Source organism: Geospiza fortis, unplaced genomic scaffold, assembly GCF_000277835.1.
Source record: "Geospiza fortis unplaced genomic scaffold, GeoFor_1.0 scaffold221, whole genome shotgun sequence".
Taxonomy (NCBI): Eukaryota; Metazoa; Chordata; class Aves; order Passeriformes; family Thraupidae; genus Geospiza; species Geospiza fortis.
Window position 1 is genome coordinate 1,134,994 of NW_005054395.1, and position 9,568 is coordinate 1,144,561.

The window sequence follows — 9,568 nt, forward strand, 5'->3', positions numbered from 1 at the left end:
TGAGTGGGATTGTGCTGTGTCATTTTACAGCATGACAAAGCATTTCTTAGTTGCCAATATTCCTTGAAAAAAAATCCAGGTACAAGTCACAAAATCTTTGCTTATTTCATCACGGAGTGCAAGTCTTCCAAGTGAATATCATCAAACCCAGTAACTTAATGTACTGTGAGCAACCCCAGAACTGTGATGTGCAAATTTACTAATTTTAGCACCGTAATTAATCCTGGCCGCATCAGAAGTGGGGCTGGAAGGAAGATCTGCAGAACTAGAGAGAAGGCAACAGTTTCCTAAGCTTTCTAGAGAAATGTTAGAACAAAATAAGAGAATGAAGTTAAAAGGTCTTTGCAATAAGGAGGAAGATAAAGGATTAAAATATGTTAATTTACATCTACAGGTGGTAATCTTTCAGAATAGTTTTCAGCACAACTGCTGTGTGGTGTATTTTGGAAAACCAACTACCACAAACCCTGCTGTTACAAGTAAAAATCCTTAAGGTACAAGGGAAGAGGCTGACACAATAAGCTGTGAACCTGATCAGGGTTACTTGAGTGAAATGACACTCTCTGGTCACCAACTTACAGCAAAACACCCAGTACCTTCCACCAGTCTGGAGTTGCTTAGTATACTGCTCCACTGGTCAGCAGTTTACCTGTATTCTTTCCATATTTCTCCAGACAATCTCTGCCACAGACAGCTTTAAAAACCTGTTGGAAGTTTTGCTTTTGTATATAACATTGCTGGAAGATGAAGTTATTCTCCTTGCACATCATGCAGGCAGCAAAAATGCCCTTTGATGCACGAGCCACTGCAGCATATTGGTGTTACTGCTGCAATCTCACAAGGCTCTCACTGGGAGGGAAACACTGAGGGCACAAAATGGTCCATGCACTAACTTTTTGGAAAGGAAGGCAGCAGAAACAGCAATGAAGTTGCCAGCTCTGCCCCCAAAAAAATGTGACACTTAGAGGGACCCATGAAGGGCTGTGCCCATCTCCAGCTGCCTGCTCCACGAGTGCACTCCTGTTACCATCTCTCCCAACTTTTCCATTTTCCCCTAATTTCAGGAGACCAGTAACACAGAGTGGGAGGCCCACAAGCAACTTGGGTTGTGCAACACACAGAGAGTAGAGAAACTGCTTATATCACTCAGTGGGAATGGAGATGTTTTCATCAGAAGAGTCCTGAAATTTTGACCACCCCCTCTTCCATGCTCAAATGTCTGCTTAAATGCTTCAAGTCTCACGTTTAAAATATTCATACTACTTCTGTTCTTCCATGCACTTCACTAACCCAACCTGGAATACAGATTATAACTAATTTTAAGAATAGTTACTCCTTTTAAGGCAGTTAGAAGAAACATTTAAAGTAGTATAAAGCAAGCCATGTCTAAATCCTGAGGTTTTAACACAACAAGGTCTACCTTTTGTCTGATAAACCTTACATACACCAGAAAGCATCTTACAAAAGTCATCTCTCCCCTCCAATTCTCACAACCCCTGCTTTTCTCATGCACTGTTTCCTTCCTGTTCCTTTGAACACAGAGAACAGTCTTTTCTGTCTGTTTTCAACTACTTTGCTGCCATTCCTCTCCCAGTGTCTGAAGGCAAGTCAATGTTTCATTTAAACCTAAAAAAAAAAAAAGCAAGGCATTTAAAACAGCCTTACAAGTAAGAAATTTGAAGATACCTTACTATGCAACACAAAACTACCTTTTAAGTATTGTACCAAAAGGTTGTACCTGGGATTCTATACCCTCCTTTATCCTTATTTTTTGTTGCTTGTTTGTTTTTTATTAAGCAGCTGCCATAAACTGATTCCTGTGTATTTTAAAGTTCAAAACCAGATGGGATACCTACTGAGAAGTACAGCCACACTCATAAAGTAGAAGTTGACTGCTTCCTGAATTATGAATAAAAGTTTGGAATAAAAATATATTGGAGAACCATTGCTGAGTTCTGTTCTATAGAATCATCAATGTCAAATTGAAAACTCACACTGTGATCTATCAGCAAAGACTCAGTCACTTGACCATCTAACATTTAGTAAGTCTGCAACACAAAGGAGATGAAAACATCCCCCCTGGCTTTTCTGTGCTTTCCCAGCTTAGACTCCCATTTCAAGACTTTAAATATTGACGAAGAAATATTGCATATTTATTTTAACAGTTCATTGTAGGTTTTAGCAGGTAGTTTGACTGCTCAGAAAGTAATCAGAGAGCTCCACCACAAACTGCAGCCTACCAGAAAACACTGATCCACCTTGGCTGTCACGTCCTGCTAACAGGCAGGAGTAAAACATGACTGCTTTTCAACTAGGTGAAAGCTGAAATTGCTTAGGAGCACAGCAACATCTGCCAGATATTTTGAAATCTAACTTTTTGGCCAGAGCAGACAAGATTTGCACAAGGATTATGAGATAAACTACGTATTTGTGCTAACTAACAGAATGTTGCTTCATTCCCTAGGCAAATAAGCATATATTTACATAATGCTGTACATGAGACCTTTGGCTTAAGAACACAGAAGCTTCAGTCAACTTTATGTCTACATGCAAAACCAAGGTGATTCTGTTTTTACCGGCACCACGGAGTTGTATTTTGGTTATTTACAAAATACACACAAGGGATCCTTAAGAACAGAGCTCCTTCAAGAACTGAAGAGTCCTGGGCACTACTTTGAGCTTTCCTATCTGCAGCTCACTCAGACACACTGGAGATAAGAGACTGAGGACAAAGTCAAACATACTTCAGATGTTTGGAGTTGAGGGATTGAGGAGACGCACAAGCTGCTTTTATAAAAGGGCAAATGCTATCTTAAAAAGCAAACAAACACATTTTTAAGTCCTTTTCAAAGTGCCAGACAGCAAATTAAACTTCCTAATTACTAAAAGAAAAAAAAAATAATCAAAGGGGACTGCTGTTGTTCTTTTTTTATGTGAATACCATATATTCAAACCTAGAATAAGTCCTTATATTACAAAAATAAGGAAAGACTTGAAATTTCAGCAGGGCTGTCAGCATTATCAGGGCCTCTTGCAAAACAGCAGATTTCTTGAAGAGTCAGCAGGTATCAGAATTAAAACATTCCAGCTCTTGTTGCCCATATCCACAGTCAGTCTGATGAGGCCTTCCCATTTCTCACATGGATAAATCTTTCTTTTACTTCCAGTTTCCAATTTGCACAGTATTATGTCAGGGCAGACCTGGGAAATCCACCTTGCAGGCTAACTAGTAGTGGCCTATATCCCCTTTACTGCAGGCATTCTTTGACTGGAACAGAGGGAAAATATCAAGTTAAAGACCTGTAACAATGGTGAAAATGAATCTTGTGAAGTGTCTGGAGCTCCAGGAGATTCGGAACATTACCACACATCTAATTTTCTGGACTGTTACAGTTAATGCTTATATGCACAAAACCAGAGAGAGGCTGTAGATATGAACACAGGGAGGCAAAGGTAAGCATTTAGCAATCCAAACAGACAAAAATTTATTGAAACATCTGGTTAAAGAAAAGATAGGAAAAAGAAGCCAGAAGTGTACTTACTGCATGTGTGTAACAGTTAGCAGCATGTTCATAGCAAGTGGGTTTGTAGCGGCTGTTGGCTGGAGCTGGGTGGTTCATGAACCTGTGGAATAATTAAGAAGTACTTTAAGGAAAGTTACTAAAACATCTCTCTGAGTGTTATGAAGGAAATGAAAGAATACTTCCAGCCTGGTAGTGTTAAAAATTTTAAGTACAGACATGTTCAAAGTAACTGTGATTTAAATTGGAAGTTCTCCCAAGTAAAGTCTCTTACCAGACACACATGTTAAATAAATACCTGTGACTGCTTGGTGCAGGGAATGGTTATCTTTAATCAGGAGTTGACATAAGCAGTCAGACTCCCTCTTTTCTGACAGTTTGATCAGAGGAAGAATGAAACATTTCCTATTTAAATTACATGGCAAGAACTCAAATTATTCTTGAAATATGGAGTTCATCATAGCTGTCATCATAACTTCTTTTAAGAAGTTCTTGAAACTGCAGCAATATTCCAGTTTGGAACACTTGAACACTGATTTTTGACTCCTATAGCAAGCAGTATTTGCATCTCTGGAGAATGAGGTGGCTCATTTTTTCAATCCTATGTCTGTAACTGAGATCCAAACATCTCCTACATGGGCGTGATGAAAGGAGACTCTTAATGGTCAGTTCCGAAGAGGAAACATTTCAAGAGGTTTGCCATAGACATTCCATCTTTTCACCTAAGAATTTTCAAACATTCTAACAAACAAACAAGCACATCAAATGCAGTCCGTGCAAGCTGAACAGAATATGATGAAACCCTAGAAAGTTTTGGAAAATTTGCCAATGCAAACACTTCATTTAAGTGTATTAAAAAACTCAAACATTTGAGCTGTTTCCTGTGAAACTCAACAATTTAAATCTGTGTAGGAACCCCTGTAAAAGACAGCACACACCTATATGCAACAGTCAAATGAAAGCTGTGAACTTCACCAGCTCCAGTCTGTTATCCCAGCACTGCTGAATGTCCTACAAAAGTTATTATCCTTCACCAATAAGTCCAGTTTGCTCCACGTTTTTCTAAAACTATGCACTGACAATTAGTCAGGTCTCCAAGCAGCCAGGAACAGCTTCACAAGAAATACAGAACATATTTGTATACTCAGAACCAAGAGCAGCTTTGTTACCTAGATTTATACAAAAAGCTTGTTAGAGAAACTTTGGTCCTTCCCCATGTCCCCCCTGGATAAAATCAAAATGAGTCCTATTTTTATGACATCTATAAAATACTGGCCAACCTCAAAACAGGGGAAAACAGACAACTAAAAAAATCCAACCCAAATCTTACAGTTGGCATAAGCAGTTCCAGATTTCTGGAATATTTCACTTGGTTTTCTTGACTGATTTATTAAGTGACTTGTGAACCATTTTTTCTAAACTGATAGATGAAAATGTAGCAGCATTGGCAAAATAACAGTGTCATGATCCCTCCCCATATCATGGCAATTTCAAGAAACAGTTTCATTGGTACTAATACAAAGGCTAAGAAAACAGTCAATTTAATTCACAGACACAGAACATAAATGGTTGTTAGCACATTAATAACCCTGCAGGAGTTAATGTATGGTTAAAAATGGCAATTATTTTGTCAGGGAGAAATGGCACCTTGTTCTCCTCTCCAAGAAGACAGTGACACTGTCATCACAAAGGCCTGCAGAATATTTGGAAAATTACTTTATTCCCAGTGCTTGTATGTCTTCAACAGCTGCTGAACACCATCTCTGCATCCTCTAAAGATGGAACATTCAGTTTGCTCAGTTCTGCTTCCAAGTCAGGAAAATGTTTAAAAATAAAAGCATCTGTTGGCTCAGTGAGTGGCCAGGCTTGGACTGCCCTTGTCCAACTCCATAAATTCAAAGTCATGGGAAACTTTTCACTTATCACATCTAGAATATAATTGCTTTTCTCTGTGGTGGTACCTTGGAAGTCTCACAAGAAGTAAAAAAAATTAGAAAAAGTCAAACCCAAACCTGAAGAACCAAAAGGAATAATTTTATACTCTGCAGTAGCTTTCGAATTTCTGGTGTTCCAAATTTCTATGTTAGATACTATTATCATATACAAATCTATAAATAATTGATGCCTCCTAATGGGATCTTCTATTATCCAACATTAGCCTACTTCTAATTTTTTCTCCCTTTTTTCAGTAGGAAATACACTGCATCTATCTAAAGCAATCACATTGGATCTAGGGGTAATGTTAGATTTTAGAATTACGCACTAACACTTTAGAAATTAGGACCTCTTACTGTCACTAATTTAAAGACATTTATTAGCTGTAGAACAGAACACAAAGACAGTAACAAACCTGTCCTTACTGTGTTACCTACACACAGAGTTGGGGTTTTTTCCCTGGGTTTTGTTTGTAGCAGCACAGGAATGATGCAAATATTCTGCACCAGAGCTCCAGCATTAGCAACACCTCATCCATCATCTTCACCTCAGTGTTTATACCAATAACACCAACATCCCCAGTGTGTTTTGGCAGGAGGGGAAGTGTTCAGTTTTACCTCTGCCTTGCAGAAAAGGGTCTCACAATGCCCCAGCACCACCTTGGCTGCACATTTGATGGACCTGCACCTCTCCCTTCTGAGAGGGATTGCCTCCAACAGGCTGCAGACCCTGAAAACATTTGCTCGAGTCACTACTCACAGGCAGCAGTCTTAGTAAAGCAAACTTTGAGTTATTCCTCTCTGCCTTTTGATAATTAACTATTTATGAACGTTATCAGGAACAACTTCAGAGGAAGGATCATTAATGAGGTGGCTGGAAGGGCAAAAATGCCAGCCAGTGCTTCTCACGAGTTCGTTTCATTTCCAACTTGACAGTTTAGGCTTAATGTCTTAAGAAACAGATGTGAATTTTGAAAAGAGCTGCTCTGTGATATTACTGATGTGCTCATCAAAACCAGGAAAATTATTCTGACACACACAGTTAAAGTCAGTCATATACTCCTGCAGTTATAGACACATATGATATTGCAACACAAAGGCAGAAGAATGTGGTTGTTTATTCACATTCTAGAGGCAAAACAGCTCCGCTCTTTCTTAAAGATAAATAAATAAGCAAACAAACCCCATGCCATCACCAACAATGGATGCTTGTTTCCTGCCTTGTGAATACAGCAACACAGGGACATTGTTCTTCCTCCTATCTACAGGTCACGTTTGCCTCTTCTGGAAAAGATAATTGTGGGAATTATAACCTCACCTTCCTAAAAGTGGAAGCTCAGTAAAGAGCATTCAGATGCTGTTCACTCCTAAACAAAGGCTCTCTATAACACAGCCATTAAGGTTAATATCAAATGCAGGACAGTCTGAGAAATTCCCACTGAACTGGGCTACAGTTTACAGGAAATGTCTTTAATTGAAGCCTTTTTGATTCTCTAGCAAATCTCTAATGTATTTTTTTACTAGCAGATCTAGTGAAACCAGAATAATTTAATCAGAGGATATGCAGCACATCTCACAAGGATGCATAAATACTTCTCCATTTAAGATACTGACAATCCAAGATATCCAAGATAAAATATTAATGCCTTCAATACCAGAATAAGAAATTTCTGAAATTAAGAGACTGAGAACTGCTTGCAGCCAGCCAGGAGAGCAGAATGCTTTCACACTGAACTGAGCTCTGAGTTCCTTTTCACAATTTAAATTCTCAATGCTCAGAACCTGCTCAAGGCCAAGGAAGTTCAAGAGTCAGAATTTTGCAGCAAACAAACAACTTTTGATGGACATACTCCCAACATAAGCAGAAAAAAGGTACTGAGAGAGAGATACAGCAATTTAAAACAAGAGGGAAGAAACTCACATCCCTCCCTTCACGCTACTTGATCTTTGATCTTGAAATATTTTAAATTCTAAACATACAGACTGATCCATATCCTTTGTGACAGACCCTAATCTCAAGCCCCTATTCATTTCCAAGGAACAGATGCTGTATGTTTCCCAGAGATTTCAGAATTAAGAGAAGATAGTATCTTGGACACAAAGCAGAAGGAAAGTCCGAGGACTCTTAATGCTTTGTCTTTGCATGCAAAGCCAGCTTAGAAAAATAAATTACAAAACCCCAAATCCATTGCACATATCTGTATGACATTTGTCTGGCATTACAACAAGCTTAGACCCCAGACTGCAGAAGGGAAATCAAATCTTGCCCTATTGATGATTCCCATCGGCTGAATGAATTATTGTTTTAAGCATAAAGCAAAATGTCAGTAAAAACAGCAAGCATGATAATGGCCTCAAAGATCTGGATTTTTTAGTCTTTTCAGGAAGTATATTTCCTTTATTCAGCTCAAAAGACCTCATACTTCCCAACTTAAGAACACATTCCCTCTTTTTGTGCCTTTCTTTCTTTGTGCTTTCCAGCAGCAGGAGAAGCCATTTAGACCTAATAAACCCCAAATAACAGCATATAAGAAACTGCAACAATGTGGGCGTAACTCCACAAAACCGGCAGTAGCATACATCAAATGGGGTTAAAAATTGCTTCATTATCTAAATATATGCTTCAGTACCTAGGATGTTACCTAAGCTCTTTGTTTTCAAGAGGAAAACAAAAAAAAAAAAATACAAGCAGGTCAGAACAGATCTGATGACCATTCAGATTAGATTTTGAAGAGAAACAAAAGGATTTATTAAAAGCTTGCTTGGACCAAATTTGGCTTTGACCAAATTCATTCAGTTAAAAGTAGATCCATCTTCCTCCACAGCAGGCACCTTCCTTCCTGGATTTGACAGTATCTAGCTGTGGTTTGTAACTGTTCACATAATCTTTACTATCTCTCAACATCTGAGGCACAGAAATAATTCACATCAGTGCAGAAGCATTTCCCTTATTTGGAAATATCAGTGAAATCCCACGCTGTATGAAGGTTCATGTACTTACAGCACGATACTAAAGATAAAAGGAAACCTGCAATACTCTGAGAACCCACAAACAACTCTGCTATCATACATAGATTGTGTCATGGAAAAAAGCATCTGTGCATCCCACTGACCTCCCCAAAGTCTCCCCAGCCTTCTGGCAAGTATAAAAGGCAGCAATTCAAGCAGAGTGGGCAGCAATCACAAGTCACCCCAGGTGCTGCAGCACATCTGAGCTCAGGGGCAAGGGACCAGCCAGCCGAGGTGTGGGCTAGCACAGAAACCACGTCCGACCACATTAATATTTTTCTCTTTCAGTTGTATTTCCCTTTTAATACTTAGGTTTCAGTTTCTTGAGCAAGTTGGTGAGAGGAGAGCAAGGCAGGCCTACGACAGGTACCTGGTCAGGGAAGCCCTATGAAACTGGCCTCACCCAGGAGATGGGCTGTCCATCAACAGTTACTGGCCTGGCATCTGGACAATGAAGAACCAAAGCCCACAGATGCTTATCCACGAACCACGACTGCAGTTACCCAATCAACCTCCCCGTGAACATGAGCAGCATCTTAAAGCTGAATGAAGGTTGATTTTTAACCTGAAAAAGCACAGATTTAGATTGGATACTAGGAAGTAATTCCTCCCTGTGAGGGTGCTGAGGCCCTGTCACCGAGAAGCTGCGGCCGTCCCATCCCTGGAAGCACACAAGCCCAAGTTGGACAGGGCTCGTTGGAACCTGGTCTAGTGCAAGGTATCCCTACCCATGGCAGAGGGCTGGAACGAGATGAGCTTTAAGGCGCTTCCAACCCGGAGCATTCTGCGATTCCATGATACTCAATGTGCCCTCGAAGGCAGCAGAACAAGGAGCTCCACGGCCCCGCGGGGCCACACGGAGCTGGCGGGTGCTGACCCAGTCCGGCCCAGGAGCCACAGGTCGGGCCCCGCGGGAGCGCCGCGATGCGCGGCTGTGACACAGGGCCGGATGCGCGAACCTTCACCCACTGAACAGCGGCGATGAACAAACAAACACACAAACAAAAGACCCTCCTCATCCCCCCCTCACCTCCGCCCACTCGCACCCCCGGGACCTCGCTGCCCTCCCAGCCCGGCACCGGCGGGGAAAACCCCGCCCCCCCC

General features: G+C 40.6%; 1 protein-coding gene across 3 annotated transcripts in view; it reads right to left on the reverse strand.

Annotated features, from left to right (window-relative positions):
• Positions 1-9,568, reverse strand: part of MMD (monocyte to macrophage differentiation associated) — a 97,965-nt gene that overhangs the window by 7,932 nt on the left and 80,465 nt on the right. For 2 of the 3 annotated variants that reach the window (XM_031060896.1, XM_005425729.2), the window contains exon 2: positions 3,543-3,624. In XM_031060896.1, coding sequence (XP_030916756.1) covers positions 3,543-3,624 — 82 coding nt within the window. Of the gene's footprint in view, positions 1-3,542; positions 3,625-9,192; positions 9,276-9,568 lie in introns of those variants that run through there. The other variant, XM_031060895.1, reaches the window with a different exon arrangement.